Source organism: Staurois parvus, unplaced genomic scaffold, assembly GCF_062004578.1.
Source record: "Staurois parvus isolate SC_StPar_1 unplaced genomic scaffold, SC_StPar_1.0 ptg000430l, whole genome shotgun sequence".
NCBI classification, from domain to species: domain Eukaryota; kingdom Metazoa; phylum Chordata; class Amphibia; order Anura; family Ranidae; genus Staurois; species Staurois parvus.
In genome coordinates, this window is record NW_028318226.1 from 2,137,439 (window position 1) to 2,156,441 (window position 19,003).

At 43.2% G+C, this 19,003-nt stretch overlaps 1 protein-coding gene across 1 annotated transcript in view; it reads left to right on the forward strand.

Moving 5' to 3' along the window:
* Window positions 1-564: 564 nt before the first annotated feature.
* Window positions 565-19,003, forward strand: part of LOC149454433 (glutathione S-transferase P 1-like) — an 87,826-nt gene continuing 69,387 nt past the window's right edge. Inside the window, exons 1-2 of the mRNA XM_089687553.1 lie at window positions 565-647; window positions 4,278-4,313. Of these exons, the coding sequence (XP_089543679.1) occupies window position 647; window positions 4,278-4,313 (37 nt within the window). The 5' untranslated portion in view covers window positions 565-646. The remainder of the gene's footprint in view (window positions 648-4,277; window positions 4,314-19,003) is intronic.

The following is a 19,003-nucleotide window of genomic DNA, read 5'->3' on the forward strand; positions in this document are numbered from 1 at the left end:
TTTCTAGATAATTTGACATGTGCCACAGACTTATACTTTTTTATTTTGATTATTTAGGGGGTTACACTAGAACTACCTTGCAGAACATTTTAACTTTAACTCTAACTTAACAGAGTATTTAAAGGACAGCTTTGGTTGATATTTTTTGAGATGTATATGTACATAGTTCATCAAGACAGAGATTGTGGTCTACAGCTTTGTGTTTAATGCCAGCAGACTCCAAATGCTTTATTACGGCCTTGAGTCAATAATTATTTTTTTTTGTTAACATTCAAAAAGATTTAAAGAAAAATATTTACTCCTCTATCTACTACAGATACTTTTATATCTGTAGGCCCCTTAAATCAGTTCATGTAAATCTTAATATAACAAAATTTATAACCATACACACATTATCAAGTCACGTTTCTTCTGTTAGTACATGTAAATAATGTTTTTTTATACTTCTTTCTTTTGCCAATCATAGTCCCTCTCAAACACTGTTGACTTTATATTGACTTAATCCATCTCTTACCTACCTCATTGTGACTCAGCACAAGCTACAATCTATATAAACTGGCAGTTTAGAGCCATTGTGTGGGTGACCGAAGCAAGTTTCAGTAGAGGACAGAATCAAACTGCAAAAAAGGACATTCACATTGCAACAAGTAAGTATTTCTTATACTTCTTTTCACTTTCTCTAGAGACATAGGGACTGACTTGTAGGAACTGGGGCACAGTGAAAGAATTTACCATTTCATTTTTAGGATGAATTTCAATGGACAGCAGTTCAGTTTAGATAACGATTTTTATTTCATTTTCTGTTGGCTCCTATAGCCATCTGTCAGCTTCTTCATTTTGAATTGTGTGTCTATAAAAGCAGAAAGGTAGCTGAAGAACCTAATGGGCACAATACAGTGCTCCATATGACTTCATCACCATCCTTTCCAAGGAAGGGAACAGAGAGCAGATGTAGAAGTACTTAGTGCAGAGAGGTGAACCCAACCAATATTTAAGACTAGGTGCTGGTGCATAACATTGATTATGGATCTACATAATGTCTAGTGCTGGACAGGCCAGGTCAGTAACATAAATGATAAAGGAGAAGTACCCTCAGCAGGTATGGGAGACCCACAGACAGATCACCCATTAAAAGCTGTAAATAAAGGAAAAATCTAGTTCCAGTAAATGGTGGCCATTATTAGGCTAAGGTAATAGTCATAGTATATCCAAAGAAAACCTACCAAAAGGATCTGGTATCAATGTTTATATGTGGACCTAATTTAGGTGGGACATGAAACATTCAAGGCTCTTCCAGCTGAGTGCCCACTATGGTAAATACAAATCCAAGTGCGATACAGCAATCCAACATGGGGCCTTTAAAAGCCTGTACCAGAAAGATAAGACACATGACTCTTACATATTATCAAGTAAGTTGTCCCACAATCTATAATACTAATGCATACCAAAAAGATATTACATCAGTGTTACTGCAAAAGACAGTGGGCCAACATACTGTCAATTGGCATCAGGTATCTGAGAACATTTACCCCCAAATGTCACATGCTATGGAGTGGCTATGATGTGTCCTAATTTCAATAAGTGCAGCCTAATCAAATAAAGAGCAAAAACAGACCAATGAACACAGGGGACTAACACAGAAATATTAACCACTTCCATACAGGGCACTTTTACCCCCTTCTTGCCAGGCCAATTTTTAGGTTTCAGCGCTCTCACACTTTGAATGACAATTGCACGGTCATACAACACTGTACCCAAACTAAAATTTTATCATTTTCTTCACACAACTAGAGCTTTCTTTTGGTGGTATTTAATCACCACTGGCGTTTTTATTTTTTGCAACATTAACAAAAAAAGACTGAAATTTTTGAAAAACAAACAAACACGTTTTTCTTTGTTTCTGTAATAAAAGTTTGCAAATAAATAATTGTTCTTCATAAATTTAGGCCAATATGTATTCTACTACATTTCTTTGGTGAAAAGAACCAAAATTAGTATTTATTACTTAGTCTGTAGGAAAGTTATAGAGTTCACAAACTATGGTATATATCTGAAAATTGATCAATCCTGAAGTACTGACAGCCAATCTAATTTGTTGAGGTCCAAGAATGTCAGAACAGTACAGATATCCCCCAAATGACTCCTTTTTGCAAAGTAGACAGTCCGACATATTTCATAACAGTCATGGCGAGTTTTTTGAAGTTGTAATTTTTTTTGTAAAATGAAGAAATTAAAAAATTATTTTCACAATTTTTTTTTAATATACTGACATCAGTGCAGTACAGCGTCATCATATAACAGCCATGTCGGTGATCAGGGACACTGACTGCTGATAGTACGGAAAAAAAATTAGATTTTTTTATTTAAATTATTTTTAATTTTTTATTAAATTTTTTTTTCTTTTTTTTAAGATTTTGTTTTCATATTTTACTATGACCAAAGTAGTATTAGGTTACCATAGTAACATTGTACTACTTTGAGAAAGTGATCAATATTATTATTATTTTTTTTTTTTTACACAATTTGCCCTGCGCAATGCACACTCTTATGGCATCCACCCGGAGGGGCCAGCTGTTCACACGGCCGCTATCTGGCAGCAACTGGTTAAGACAATATAGTACATGTATATCAAGATTAGGCATGAAAAGGTATATTATTTAAATACAGTCTGTCAGCCAGAGAACCAAAGTACTTAGTTAAATGACACAAAGTGTACAAGCCAGAGCAAATGTCCCACCAGAGCATTGGTCCACCATCCAGCCACAGCCTGAGTAGATAAACCTTTGCCAGCATTCTGCAAAGAAGGGCTCATTTAGGACCAAGATCTCTCTGTTAAGGTTTGACATGCCAGTTATTGAGTCAGACCTATAGCTCTGCAATCAGCAAAGTTCATGCTTCTTGATGACTGGAGATCTCAGACCTCTTCAGAGGGTTTTTCTCTACAGCATGCTGGCAGGAGACAGATGTTTCTACCCAGGTTGCAACTGTAGAGAGTTGTACAGAGTTAGTGTCAGGGACTGCGGGTCTCGCAGTGGCGCACAGGTCTGCACATACACAGATTGCCTAGGTGCACTAATGTGCAGGCACTAGGATCTGGGCGTCGGCAATTGCACCAATGACTGTGCAGGGTGCACTATTTAAACTGGCCAGACGGTGACTAGGCTGCCGTAAGGTCTAGTTCCTGTACCTGTGTTCTGAAGTGTGTTCCTGTTGCCGATCCTGCTTGTCCTGATTTGTGTTGACCTTCTCCTGCTCTGACCCCCGGCTCGCCCCTGACTACTCTCCTGCCTGTTGTATATTACTATTGGACCTCCCATTGCTGAACCTTGGCTCTTGACCTGGCTGCTCTCTGTCTACTGTTTGGTACCTACCTGCCTCCACCGTTACCGACCTGGCTAGTCTGACTACGCTCATTCCTGACTGTCATCCATCCATCCCGCTCGGGATCTGGACTTGTCAGCCTCTTCACAGCAGGCTCACCCCCGCGGCACGTACCCTCGGCGGGACCCCTCTACCACAGTTGGGTGCACTCAGGGGTCGCGACCTGGTTTCAGTCTCGCACCAAGTCCATCCCCACCATCAGGGGCTCTGGTGAAAAGGCAGACTGGGACTTAGACTCCGCGTCCTGGGGAATCCCATTCTGTGGATCATTAGAGATTCCGCTGGGCGGTGCCTGACAGTTAGTTTTGAGGAGGTATTTTGCTGATTAAAATGGGAACTTTAGTTTGACTCTAAGATCTTATTTTTAAACATATCTTAGTTGACCAAAGTAACCAATTAAAGTCCAATTCCAGCAAAATGTTTTATAAGATGTGAATAGAGTGGACCCTTGATTTTATTTGAATACCTGTCTGTAAATCAACTGAGGAGATGTTCATTCACTTTCTGTGTGTTCACCAGTGCAGACAATGAGAGCAATCTCAGTTTATAGTCACCTTGGGAAAGGGGTCCCAATGAGGCTCACTGAGATAATGGCTTCCCAATGAGGCTTTTTATAGTACCTCTGCTATCAAGCTACCATCTTTAGTGAAATGACCAATCAGGAATCTGTGTGGGGTGGTTCTACATTCCATTGAGCTATTCTTGATAGAAAGGATAAGGCAACAGAGCTCCACATCTACTTTGGTTGCCATCTTGGACAGGTCCACAAGGAACAACAATAATCCACTCTTTGTTTTATTTGGAGTGTGAGGTTTATTCTGAGACAGAGTTACAACCAGTGTTAAAAATCAATATTTAAGTGCCTATAAATATAACGTTCTGTTCTTTCCCCCTAGTGCCTGGATTTACAATTACCTACTTCCCAATCAGAGGTTAGTGATTTTTTTCATTATTGTTAATGAACTGCAATATGTTTAATTTTGCCAGCTCCTAATAAAACATAAAATAAATTAATCAATCCATCCTGCTACTTAGAAAAAAATACATCATCATTAACAACAATTATGCTGGGATTGGAGAATATCAGATACAAACATTTTTGTTGTGTGTAGCTGTAATCTGAAAAATGGACACTAAGCTTGATCCCTACCTGAGCATGAAACAGTTACCAGTTCCCCTTTTGGACTTTTGTCTTCCTTTTTAATTTTCAGGTATCTGTAATGAACTTCTAAACCTCTTTAACAGTTCACATTGTTCATAAGCAAAGAAGGAAACCTGCATCAGATTATTATTTTCTGTGTTTATCCTGCTGGGGAGATTCTTCTTCACTCACTGTCCTAAAGAGGCAACAGGAAATCAGCAAAAATATCCCTCAAATGAGATGAATTTCCATCTAAGATACACTATATTGCCAAAAGTATTGGGACACCTGCCTTTAAACACACATGAACTTTAATGGCATCCTAGTCTTAGTCTGTAGGGTTCAATATTTAGTACTTAGGAAATTTCATGGATGGACTTATTGCACAAGTGGCAACCTATCAAGGTACCACGCTTGGATTCACTGAGCTCCTGAGAGCAACCCATTCTTTCACAACTGTTTGTAGAAGCAGTCTGCATGCCTAGGGGCTTGATTTTATACACCTGTGTACCTGGAGGTGATTGCAACACCTGAATCCAATGATGTGGAGGGTGTCCCAATACTTTTGGCAATATAGTTTGTGTGTGTGTATATATATATATATATATATATATATATATATATATATATATATCGTGTTGTGAGAAAGTACTTGCCCCTTCCTATTTTTTTTCTGCTTATTTGTAGCCCCTAAATGATTCAGATCATCAAACACAATTTTATGTTACACAAAAATAACAAATACAAAATACAGGGTTTTTTTAATTATTTCATTTAATAAGGGAAAAAGCTGCCCAAATCTGCCTGGTGAAAAAGTAATTGTCCCTCCTCCCCTTGGTAAATCATGAATGAATTGTGATTGACCACATTTTTTTATAGTTAAATTTCATTTCCCACACCCAGACCTGATTACTGTCAGAACTGTTAAATCCCTTAAATGTCTGACAATGCGAAGCACACTAAACAATGTCAAAAAGCAACACATCATGAATTAAATAAATTGAATTTTGTATTTACTTGGGTTATCTTTGTGTAATGTTAAAATTTTTTTGATGATCTGAATCATTTAAGTGTGACAAATATGCAAAAAAAAAAATCAGCAAGGAAGCAAATGATTTTTCACAGAACTGTATATATATACACGTATATAGATATATATATATATATATATATTCCAAATCGCCTAAGTGTGAACAAGGCCAGGCTGTGAGAGAGATCCCTAGAGTAGTGTAGTAATACGGAAGGGTAAGAATAAGGAAAGAGATATGCAGTATACATCAGAAACTGCTACCAGCCAAGGGTAAGCTGAGAGCAGTAAAGAAGAAACCATCAATACTACTAACAATATAAATTTGTAGGAGATGAAAGGCAGTTTGGAATTTGAAACCAGATGATAGGCCTGCAAACTTTCAGAGGATATATTTTGACCAAATGAATATCACATAAGTGCATTTTTTTATGTATGATAGAAGAATGGTAGTGTTCAAAGGTAATCATTTTAATTTAGATGAGCCTTTGTCTCCTTTTATTGTTACACTACAATACACAGAGCAAGCAAACCTTGTGTGACATTTTAGTGTGACATTTAGGTAACATCATGTCAGGCTTTCATCTCTGCCCATTGTAGAGATTGCTGCTGGAGCTCACAGGAAGTGAGCTTCCCCCCTTACCATTTAAGCACAATGGAAAGCATTGTTTTACACTGTGCTGCTATAGAATCCTTCTTAGATGACTTGCTATAACTGAAAAGCAAGCAAGTATATTAGCAAAGGAATTGTTGAGCTTAAGCCTCAAGACATGTTCAATAACAGCCATGTTTGTTCGAATTTGGCAGCCATGTTTCTTAGTCTAGATCCCCCAGCCTTTTTGACTTCAGAAACACTAATGGCCAGGTCTGTCTATGAAGTGTGTGTTTTTTTTTTTGGGGGGGGGGGGGTACTCTATCTCTCGGTGATCTGATGTTTGACAGCTGTCAACTTGTGCCCTGTCAAAATGGGGGGAACCTCCAACTATGCAATACAGCACATTTTAATAGTTACTCTTACTGTACTTTACTCATTCTGTCACTTCCACTGCTGTTAACTTCCTGCTATAACAACAGTTATTGGCTAACAAAGAACATGTGACTTCCTCTGTTTTCAGAGTAACTGCATGTGTAAAACCATGATATGGTCAAAGTATTTTATTCAAAGGAAAATGTGTTCTTGAATAGATAGTAGTGACGGTTGATGTAATATTTGTGAAGTGCTGAGCAAACTGTTGGCGTTATATAAATCCTGCATTATAATAATAATATTAATAAAATATGCTTAGAAATGGAAAGTTCTTTACAGGTACAAGGCATATGGTGACACATGTATCATCTATCACTGTATTTAGAATAAAGCCCCATACATGCAGGCCAAAAATCAGCTAAAATCAGCTGGTACAGTAGATACCATCTGACGTTCGGCCTGTGTGTATAGGTCCTTATTTGACAGAAGCTGATCTCACAGCCGGCTTCTGTCAAACAAGCTTGCTGAAAAACCAGCATCTGATCAGAGAGTTCATCTCCATAGGTAGGGTGAGGGGACAGACAGCAAAATTAGCCCCTCACCACCATCCAACAGTTTTGGCTTGAGCTACTCTTCAATATGAAGAATAAATAAATTAATGAATTATCTGTGTCCCAGGACCTTTTTGCACTCAATATACTATCTTCCCATCCTTCAAATAGAAATTATTAATACTCCCAAATTGAGTGCACTTTTTGACTGAAGCTGGCCATATCCAGGTAGAAGGCTGTCAGAAAGTTTCCATTTTCATCAGATAAATTTTCATTAGAATGTTTGTTTGATTTTCTAATTATTAGTGGAATCAAATCGCCAGCTGTTTTAATGGTAGTGTTGCAGGAGCAGTTTTAATTTGGGAAACTCCATTCATAACAAAACTAAATCTTAAAAGCAAATGTTGAAGCACTTTCAAACATCACTTGTCAAGTCTCTGTTCTCTGTATCAAGTGTATGAGAAAAATATTGCCAGACAAAAATAGTATGGCCAAGCTAGTGGATTATTTAGGCACAGTGAGAGACCACACTAATATATAAAATTATCACAATAAATTCACATAAAAGAATCACAGGAAAAATATGTGAAACAAACAATACATACATAACCCATCGACACATCAAGGGGGGATAAAGAGAAAGTACATAGCTGATCCCTTGGCATATATGATATCTCACCTGTAACACAAATGTTGGTTGCAAGAATAAAGTTGAAAATTGGAAAAATGGTCAACGCATTTCGCCTATATATCTGGCTTCCTCAGGACCATAACTCCTATATGAGGACTTGCCTCTTCCTCAGAGACACTGGTGGTTCTGAGGAAGAGGCAAGTCCTCGAAATGTGTCAGCCTTTTTGTGGTGGTTTATGTAATAATTTATTCTAAGTACGTAGGGCGGTGTCAGCTCCCTTAAACAAAATATTGCAGTGCATCCAGCCGTTAAAATATGGCAAATATTTAAGAAACCAATAATTTGGACACCTTAATAATTTGATCACCACTTAATAATATACCTTGAGTTCTTTCACCAATATGATTTCATTACCATATACACAAAATTTGCCTTTTTGATAAATAAATACATTTATTTATGTACAAATATTTATATATATATTAATACAAACGCAAAGTACTGGTGATGAATATATTCGTACACACAATCAAAGATATAGTACGCTATCATCTACAGTATCATACAAGATATGGTTATCAGATAAGGGAAAACAACATTTTGAGAGGTTAGTTGTAATCTATAGTGCTTTAGATATTATTTCCAATTTCCCACGGCCATAGGGAATTAAGAAAGTATTTCTGATAATTAGCACCACAAAAACACTACACATCAGTTAGTATGCAGTATATAACCTCAGTACCAATACTCAAAAAGTTATAATTATAATTATACAGATAACCTTAATACATTCCTAACCACACAATAAAATGTTATAAATCTTAATAAGTTTCAATTATCAAAGCAAATTACAATATTTTGGCACAGTCTCACTACTCCCAGAATCTCGATTTTGAGGCCTCCCAGTGGGGTACAGTTTGGAAAAGATATGTTTCTGGGCAGTCAGGCACCAGAATTGAAATGAGCATCAGCGTCTCTGGCGAAATTCTTTTCCTTCAAATGGCCTTCAAAAACAAAATGCAGCTGGAAGTTCTCAGCAAAATGGCTGCAGGTAGCAAGTGAGTATAGTGCAGTATATAGTGGTAGTAGAGTAGTGAAGAAGTAGTTTCAGGAGTAGTTCAGAAGTGATCAAGAAGTGGTAGAAGTGATGATTCAGAAGTTTTCAGAAGTAGTTCATAGAAGTTTTTTAGAAGTTGTAGCAGTCTTAGAAGTTCTTAGAAGTTGTTAGACGTCGTCTTTCAATTTGAGGTGTTTGGCATTTTATACCATACAAGTCCTTTGTTCCGAAGGACTCCCAACAGGCTTGTTGATTGGACGGTTGAGAAGTTTGCGTACCTATAGAGGTTCCTGACCTGTCCACCGGGGACAGTCAGGTATCACAAATGAACTGGTGATTTTAATGATGATTCACCCTTTGATATAAACAGTATGTCTTTATGGATCAAATATATGGGTCCTAGTCAAGTATAAATGATTTCCCCACTAACTCTCAAATAAGGACCATAGAAATATGTGGATACATTTGGTTTCTCATTTTTCTGATATATGAACTGTATTGGGATAGCTGATTTCCTGTGGAAATATAGAACTTACCCAACTCACACCATCTTATATTTTATAACTTCATGATCTTCAGTTGAGGGGTATGCAGTACCCAACTTTATTGAATAGATTTTGGTGTGTGGGAACATACCTTTGATAATGTTTCTGTTTGGGTATATTCCACACTTCTTTTTCTTTTTTTTTTGTAATCTTAAATGACCCAAGTCTTTTTTTCTCATATGAGCTTGAGGGCACAGTTCAAGGATATATTACATAGAAAGCTTCTAGTTACTAGCACTATTGTGTGATAATTAGGGTAAACATCCAGTTGGAGTTTAGTGAGATGTTTGACTGGATTTTAACCACAGCTGATTGTGATAGTTCAGAGGTTTTGTTTGGTGATCACACACCTTCCAAGGTTTTGGGAGAATTCAAAACAATAAGGATTTAGTCCCAGGATTGTCACTCTGGTACTGTGTTTGATCACCTGCAGAAATTCAAATAGTGGTATTTTAGCCTCATTGTATCTTAAACAAGTCTCTTCCACTCATTGTTTTTTTGTAACTTCCTGGAAGGTCACTTAAAATCAACCCATGACAGTCAGCTTAGAATTTCCTTTTTTCCATTTTTTTTAATAAACAGTCCAAAAGTCATCACATATTGGATGTCTTCACTCCCTATTGAGGACTGTCACTTACCGCGGTGTTGACCAAGTTGTTCTTTTATGACGTGCCTTTGACTTTGCTGTCGTTTGTAAGTACAACACCTACTTTTATTTCTTATTAAAAAATTTTTATGGTATTGCACTAGGCCCATGAGCCCTATGTTTGTTCTTTCCTCATTCAGTATATTTGGATTTCCCCGGTCCATTGAGGGCTGCAAGGTGTGCATGTTCCAGGACATTCTTGATGTGCTTGTAGCCTGTATCGAGTCCATCCCCAAGCACAGGAGCATTTGTGTTTGCTGGTTCTTTATAAAAAAAATCATCAATGCACATCAAAAGCACAGATACAATTAGACACAGCTTGATATTAAACATATCTCACAACATATCAGAGAAAAGATGATATTGAAGTCAGTGTGATAGCTAACCCACAATATTAAACACATTATAGAAAGGGTTTATAGCTAAAGGTTTCGTTTAAACCAGGGAGTGTGGTAGCTTTTAGACAATATATCCAGAGCACTTCTTGCAGCAGGATATATTTGTCAAAGTTACCTCCTCTTCGATTTTCTTTTATACATTCCAATGCAACAAACCTCACTAGGTCAGTATTTTTTATGGCACAGTCCTACATGTCTACCTATTGGAGTAGATAGTAAGTTGTTATTGGTGTAATAAATATGATATTTAATCCTTCGCCAAAATTGGCGCTTGGTCTTGCCCACATAAAATGCTCCGCATTGACAGAGGAGGATGTAAACAATACCAATAGTTTGACAATCCACATAATGTCTGATAGAATAAAGTTGACCATTAGGCAAGTACAGTGACTGATTTTCATAAATCCAATTACAACAATTGCATTTGCCACATTTCCACGTACCACATACCTGATGGTCCTGTTTAGGTCCTACCTGTTCAAAATGACTCCTAGTGATTCTATCTGTAAGGGACCGCCTGGCGGTACCACTAGCACTCCACTGAATAGGCGTCCCCAGCACACGGAATCTAAGTCCCAGGGTGCTTGTTCACCAGGGCCCCTGATGGTGGGGATGGACTTGGAGCCCCCCGAGACCAGGTCGTGGCTACTGGGTACGTCCGCCAGTGGTAGTGGTATGCGCCAAGGGCTCCCACGGGAAAGAGTCTGATATGAGGAGGTCAGAAGACCCCACTGCGAGGGATGAGCGGATGGATGGATGAGCAAGGTCAGATGGGCCGGGTCGGTAACAGAGAGGACGGTAAGGTACAAGGCAGCGGGCAGAGAATGGTCGGGTCACACGCCAGGTCAGCAACAGCAGGTCAAATCCAATTGGGGGCATCCAGGAGAGAGGTCAGGCAAAGCAAGGGTCAGGACAGGAGAAAATAGCAAGGTCAGGTACAATCCGGGTCAATAACTTACAGGGCACAGGTTCGCAGAATCACAGGATGCAGGAAAGACCAGAAGGCACTGAATGACAGCTCAGGGCCATTTAAATATCCCGCCCTGCGCTGCCATTGGTGCCCAGCGGGCGGCCGCGGCTTCTACTGCGCATGCGCGAACTCGAACGCCACGGCCGGCCCGGACCTAGTGCCCGTGTCCCTGCACAGGGCGGTGCACTGCGCCTGCGCCGGGACCATCGCGGCGGGGATCGAGGAGATCCCTGACATTGCCCTCCCCCTACGGGCAACCTCCGGATGCCCACCCGATCTCTCCACCACGGGTGATCGCGAAAAAACCTCCGAACAAGTCTGGGTGCATGGACATTATGGGCTGGTTCCCAAGAATTGTCCTCAGGGCCATAGCCCTTCCATTTGATAAGGAATTGGGTATGCCCCCCCCCTCCTTCGGCACTTCAGGATTGTTTCTACCTCAAATTCTTCTTCTCCCTCAACCGTTATGGCCTCCGGGGTCTAGATTCTCGTTCAGGGAAGGCATCTGGGATCACTGGCTTCAGCAGGGACACATGGAAGACTGGGTGGATCTTGAGTGTGTCAGGAAGGACGAGTTCGTAGGCAACTTCGTTGACCATCCGCTTAATGCAAAAAGGGCCTATAAATTTGGGTCCCAATTTCTTTGAGGGGCAAAGCATCTTTAAATTGGATGTTGCTAACCAAACCTTCTCCCCAGGCCGCAACACCAGATCTCCCCTCCGTTTCCTGTTGAATGCCTTCTTGTAGTCTTCCTGGGCCCGACTGATGGCCTCTTGAAGTTTCTTGTTGTTCGTGGAGAAAAATGTTACCACATCTTGCGTTGCTGGAACTGGGCATTCCGAGACCAAATCCGGGAGGAAGACGGGGTGAAAACCATAGTTGGCAAAGAACGGGGACTGCCCCATTGCTGAATGGCAAGCGTTGTTGTACGCAAATTCCGCTAGGGTTAGAAGTGGCATCCAGTCATCTTGAGTAAATGATGTGTAGCATCGCAAGTATTGCTCCAGGGTCTGGTTGGTCCTTTCGGTTTGTCCGTTAGTTTGAGGGTGGAACGCAGAGGAGAGGGACAATTTGATGTCCAGGGCTTTGCACAGTGCTCTCCAAAATCTTGACGTAAACTGGACCCCCCGGTCCGAGACAATGTCTTCGGGGACCCCATGCAGCCTTACCACCTCACGAATGAAGACTCGCGCAGTCTCGGCTGCCGAGGGGGTTTTCTTCAACGGAATGAAGTGGGCCATTTTGGATAAGCGGTCCACGACCACAAGGATTGCCGTGTGATCTAGTGATGGCGGAAGCTCGACTATAAAGTCTAGCGAGATCTTTTGCCAAGGTCGTTCAGGAATCGGTAAGGATCGCAGCAGACCCCAAACTCTGTTCCTTGATGGCTTGTTCTTCTGGCATGTGATACAGGATCTTACATAGCCCTTACAATCTTTAGCCATGTCCGGCCACCAGAAGGAGCGTCGGAGAAGTTCCAGGGTCTTTTCTGGGCCAAAGTGCCCCGCCATCGGGTGGTCATGGTAATGCCCCAAGACCAAGGTTCGGGCTTCCTCCGGCACCACAATCCGATCTTCCCTCCATAGGAGTCCTCCCTTGTTCTGGAGGGGCCCTCCGACTGGGGTAGAGACGGTTGTGGACGCCTCCATTATCCTGGAACGAAGGTCCGACTGAAGAGCCAAGAAGTTAACCGAGGACAGGATAGTGTCGGGCACTGGTATCTCCTTGGTGTCCTCGTACATACGTGATAACGCATCCGGCTTTGTGTTCTTTGATCCAGGCCGGTACGTAATGTGGAAGTTAAATCTCGAAAAGAACAATGCCCATCTTGCCTGTCGTGGGCATAGACGCTTGGCGGTCCTCAGATATTCCAGGTTTTTGTGGTCAGTAAATATCAGGATGGGGTGCACGGCGCCTTCCAGCAGGTACCTCCATTCCTCTAACGCCGTTTTGATCGCCAGTAGTTCTCGATCACCGATATCATAGTTCTTCTCTGCCGGGGTAAGCTTCCGTGAGAAAAATGCTACAGGATGGAGCAATTCCTTGGTGCCTTTCCGCTGGGAAAGAATGGAACCTACAGCATTCTCCGATGCATCCACCTCTAAGATGTAGGGCAGGGCGGCGTCTGGGTGACCCAAAATGGGTGCCGAGGTGAACAGCTTCTTCAAGGCTTCAAAAGCTTCCTGAGCCTCTGGTGTCCATCTGAACCGAGTTCCAAGCTTGGTTAGCTGAGTAATGGGGGAGACCAGACCTGAGAAGTTCTTAATGAACTTCCGGTAAAAGTTTGCAAAACCAATAAATCGTTGGACGCCTTTCCTGTCCATGGGTTCAGGCCAATCCAGTATTGCAGCGACTTTCTGAGGGTCCATCGTGACCCCCGCGGTGGAGATAATCAGGCCCAAGAAAGTCATGCTGGATTGTTCGAAGCAACATTTCTCTGCCTTGGCGTACAACCCATGCTGCCGCAATCGCCCCAATACCTTTGCTACATGTATTCTGTGTTCCCCCAAAGAAGGGGAGAAAATCAAAATGTCGTCTAAATAGACGATAACAAAGACATCCAGGAAGTCCCTAAAAATATCATTCACAAAGTGTTGAAAAGTGGTCGGAGCATTGCACAACCCGAACGGCATGACCGAATATTCAAAGTGGCCGAAGCGGGTGCGGAATGCCGTCTTCGACTCATCCCCCTCCCTTATGCGAACCAAGTTGTACGCTCCCCTCAAATCCAGCTTTGTAAAAACCACTGCTGCTTTTAAACTTTGGAATAACTCCGGCACTAATGGCAGTGGGTAACGGTTTTTTATTGTGACCCTGTTCAACTCCCGGTAATCGATACACGGCCTTAAGGTTTTGTCCTTTTTCTCAACAAAGAAAATTCCCGCCCCTGCCGGAGAAGTGGAGGGGCGGATGAACCCCTTCTGGAGGCTGTCCTCGATATATTCCTTCAGGGCCCCCAATTCGAGTTCCAAAAGGGGGAAGATTCGCCCAAAAGGAATCTCTGAGCCGGGTAACAGGTCAACGGGACAGTCATATGGGCGGTGGGGGGGTAGAGTATCGGCTCCCCGTTTGCTGAACACATCAAAAAACTCATGGTAGGCTGCAGGGATTACTTGTTTTAACTCGGCATCCCCCTCAGAGCACAGGAGGAATTAAGGGACCCCCAGGCCCGAAGTGCGGCAGTGTACCCGACAGTATGGGGAAGGGAACGAGATTACTCCGGTCTCCCAGTCAATTTGGGGGTTATGGGCCCGTAACCATGGGAGCCCCAAAATGACTGGGAAAAGGGGTGAAGCTATAGCATCCAGGTGGAGGAGTTCCTGGTGCTGGCTGGCAATGACAGTGGTGATGGAGGGGGTTTCCTGGTTCACTACCCCCGATTTTATCCGGGAACCGTCGGCCAAAAATATATTGAACCCTTTCTGTTTTAATTGGAGGGGAATACCCTGCTGGTGAGCAAAATTAATGTCCAAGAAGCAGCTGCATGCCCCCGAATCAACTATGGCCGTCACCTCCACAGTCCTTTCTGCAAGCTGAAAGGAAAGGGGCACCACTAAGTATTGGGATGGACTAACATTGCCAATGGACAAGGAGGAAGAAAAGGTGCACTTACTCAGTTTCTGCGGGCAGGATCGTACCATATGACCAGCTTCACCACAGTAGAGGCACAGGTTCTGGGATCGTCTGAGCTGGTGTTCCTCTGGGGATAGTTTAGGCCGTGCCAGGCCGAGTTGCATAGGTTCAGGGATATCTCCAGGTGGCCGGTTCTGGATGCTTGGCCTAGATGCTTGGCTGGGACCTTGAAATGACCCCCAGGGATTTCCATGACCCTGACCGGACCTCTCAAACCTGCGTTCCCGAAGTCTACGGTCAATCTTAATGGTCAGCGCAATTAAGTCCTCTAAAGTCTCAGGCACCTCCACCCGGGCGAGCTCATCTTTCAGGCCTTCTGATAGGCCTATACGGAACTGATGCAGAAGTGCAAACTCGTTCCAGCGTGTGTCCCCCATCCAGCGCCTAAACTCAGATGCGTACTCCTCCGCCGCTCGACGGCCTTGCCGGAGCGTGTACAAAGTAGCTTCAGCAGAAGCTGCCCACTGTGGGTCGTCGTATAGGATGGCCATTGCATCAAAAAAATTGTCAACCGAACTTAGGTGAGGGTCATTTTTTCCCCGAAGTCGGTGGGCCCAGTCTTGGGGTTCACCCTGCAGGAGGGAGATGACGAACCCCACCTTCATGTTTTCAGTCACAAAGGTCCGTGGTTGTAATTCAAAATAGAGAAGGCAGGACTCACAGAACTACCTAAAGCGTGTGCGGTCCCCGTGGAAATGTTCTGGTAAGGGTACTCGGGGTTCGGCCGCCGGGAGTGGTGCGGGAGCCCCAGAAGCTGGCCCAGGGGCTGCTATGGCTGGGGGTGCGGGGACCGCGGCCTGTGGGGCAGGAACGGATATAGTGCAGGCCTGGAACTGGTTCTCAATGTGCAGACATCTGTCCTGCAGGGCCGATACGGCCTGTGTCAAATTAGACAGGTGCCTGCAGATCTCCTCAAGCGGAGAGGGCCCTCCTCTAGACTCAGTCATGGCCTACTGGTACTGTAAGGGACCGCCCGGCGGTACCACTAGCACTCCACTGAATAGGCGTCCCCAGCACACGGAATGTAAGTCCCAGGGTGCTTGTTCACCAGGGCCCCTGATGGTGGGGATGGACTTGGAGCCCCCCGAGACTAGGTCGTGGCTACTGGGTACGTCCGCCAGTGGTAGTGGTATGCGCCAAGGGCTCCCACGGGAAAGAGTCTGATATGAGGAGGTCAGAAGACCCCACTGCGAGGGATGGGCGGATGGATGGATGGATTAGCAAGGTCAGACGGGCCGGGTCGGTAACAGAGAGGACGGTAAGGTACAAGGCAGCGGGCAGAGAATGGTCGGGTCACACACCAGGTCAGCAACAGCAGGTCAAATCCAATAGGGGGCATCCAGGAGAGAGGTCAGGCAAAGCAAGGGTCAGGACAGGAGAAAATAGCAAGGTCAGGTACAATCCGGGTCAATAACTTACAGGGCACAGGTTCGCAGAATCACAGGATGCAGGAAAGACCAGAAGGCACTGAATGACAGCTCAGGGCCATTTAAATATCCCGCCCTGCGCTGCCATTGGTGCCAAGCGGGCGGCCGCGGCTTCTACTGCGCATGCGCGAACTCGAACGCCGCGGCCGGCCCGGACCTAGTGCCCGTGTCCCTGCACAGGGCGGTGCACTGCGCCTGCGCCGGGACCATCGCGGCGGGGATCGAGGAGATCCCTGACACTACCACTAATGGACCGGGCTCTCTTATAAGTAATTTCAGGATAATCATTAACATATTTTTTGAGGATAGTATCATTAGTTAGTAAGTACCCGTGCTGTTAAAGAATCTGGCGTATTAAATGGGGTGATTAGTTGAACTGTGTTCAAATTAGACTGTGTCTTTTTATGGAACAAAATTTCCTCCTTGGAAGATCCATACACCTTATTATATGCCTTCCAAAGTATAGTACATGAATAGCCTCATAGCAGCCTATCACAAAGTGCTACTGCCTCTTTTTTGAAATCCTGATCATTCAAACAAATACGTCGGAGTCTCAGGTATTGACTATAAGGTATACTGCCTTTGTGTGGCCTCGGATGGAAACGGTCTGTATTCAGGATAGTATTTCCTGCTGTTGATTTGCGATATGGGGTGGTACCAATGGTACCATCATCCAGCATCATGATTTGAGTATCCAATAAATAGAGGGATTTATCACTGATATGAGAAGTAGACTTCAAATTGAAGTCATTTGTACCTAATATAGATATAAATTCAGAGAACTCCTGAGTGGATCCCACCCACGGAATGATAACATCATCTATGTAGCGAAGCCACAATATATGGCCAAAATTTACTGAACTCCTCATCCGAGAGCACCATCTGTTCCCACCCCCCGGGTACAGGTTTCCATACGATGGGGCACAACATGTCCCCATCACCACGCCCTGCACCTGGAGGTAGTGGGAACCATCAAACATAAAAACATTCCTGGTTAGAATGTGTTCCAATAGAGCAAGTATGAAATCACTATATACACGTGCTTCCTGAGGTCTCTCACTAAGGAAACATTTGATCACCAAGAGGCCTTTAGAATGAGGTATACTACTATATAGAGCTTCTATATCAATTGCCGATAATTTTGTATTAGGGGGCACCTGCATCCCTTCCAGGTGCTTAAGTAGATCGGGAGTATCTTGAATAGAGAATGGTACTGTTGTAACATGATGATGCAAATATGGATCAACTAGCGGACTAGCTAATTCAGTGTAAGATCCAATACCCGAAACTATATGTCTGCCTGGGGGATGATGTAAATTTATGTGTTTTTGGTAATGTATAAAACGTGGTTGTACGTGGAAATTTCACTAAGAAAGACTCATATACATCTTTAGTAATGGCCCCGTTATGATAGGCAGCCAGAAGAAGCTCCGAGAATTCACTCTGAAATCTGTGGGATAGATCACTAGGAATAGGTCTGTACCATTCATTATTATGGAAAATAGCTTAACACAATTGTCGATATTGGTTCTTATCCATGAGGACCACATTCCCACCTTTATCTGAAGGTTTAATAACAATGGAAAGATAATTACTCAAATCATGTAAAGCTATTTTTCTTTATTAAATGTACTAAGGAGATTTTTTGCATAAACCTTTACTCAAAAATGTTCTAGTCTATGGCCCGCTTAACTGTAAGCAATCAATAATAAACAATGTAAATGCAAAGTTATTTAAAAATGAACCCAGATACTTTCAGTAATTTTACTGTATATCATCCATTAATAAATTATCTGCAGCGGCCGGCTCCGGGATGGACGCGCTATAGACAGAGCTCCGTCCATCCGCCTGCACTGAAGCGGCCCACACCAGCCCTGGGGGAAAACAAGTATACACTTACCTAGCTGAAGTGTGCCCGCACCTCAGTAGACATGCCCCGCAGGAGGAAAACCCCGGGGCAACCAGGGAAATTAACCCAATTCTTCCCGGCCGTCATGCCGGGAATCCAAGATGGTGCCCACAATAATAAGCAGGGAGACAGCATCGGAAACTAGGAGGACTACAGGGCCCAGCAATTGGATTCCAGGCTGCAGCATTCGCTATACCCAGGGGACCCTGGTGAGTTGTCACCCCCAAGGTCCCCTACGACTAGCAGCCCAGCCAAGTCTTGGCCACGACTTGACCAGGACGCTGACCCCTCATACCAGGCCCTAAACCTCCCACCTCAGCCACCTCATACAGCCCTGCCTGACATAGACGCATTTCCTGTATCGGACCAGCCACTAACAGAAATATGCATGAAAAACATGCTTGCGTCACTACGACAAACCCTGCACAACGACATCTCCGCATCACTAAACCAAATTACTAACATGGTACAACGACAAGAACACAGAATACGTCACATTGAAACTAATATGGGAGACATAATAATGGCACATAATGATTTGATTGACACTCACGCGGATCACTCATCCGACATCGAACAAATCAACCTAAAATTAGCCGACTTGGAAGACCGATCACGCCGTAACAACATTAAATTCAGAGGGATCCCTGAATCAGTTACCAATGAGACATTACTACCTTACCTGCAGCAATTCATCAAACTCCTCATCCCATCACTCT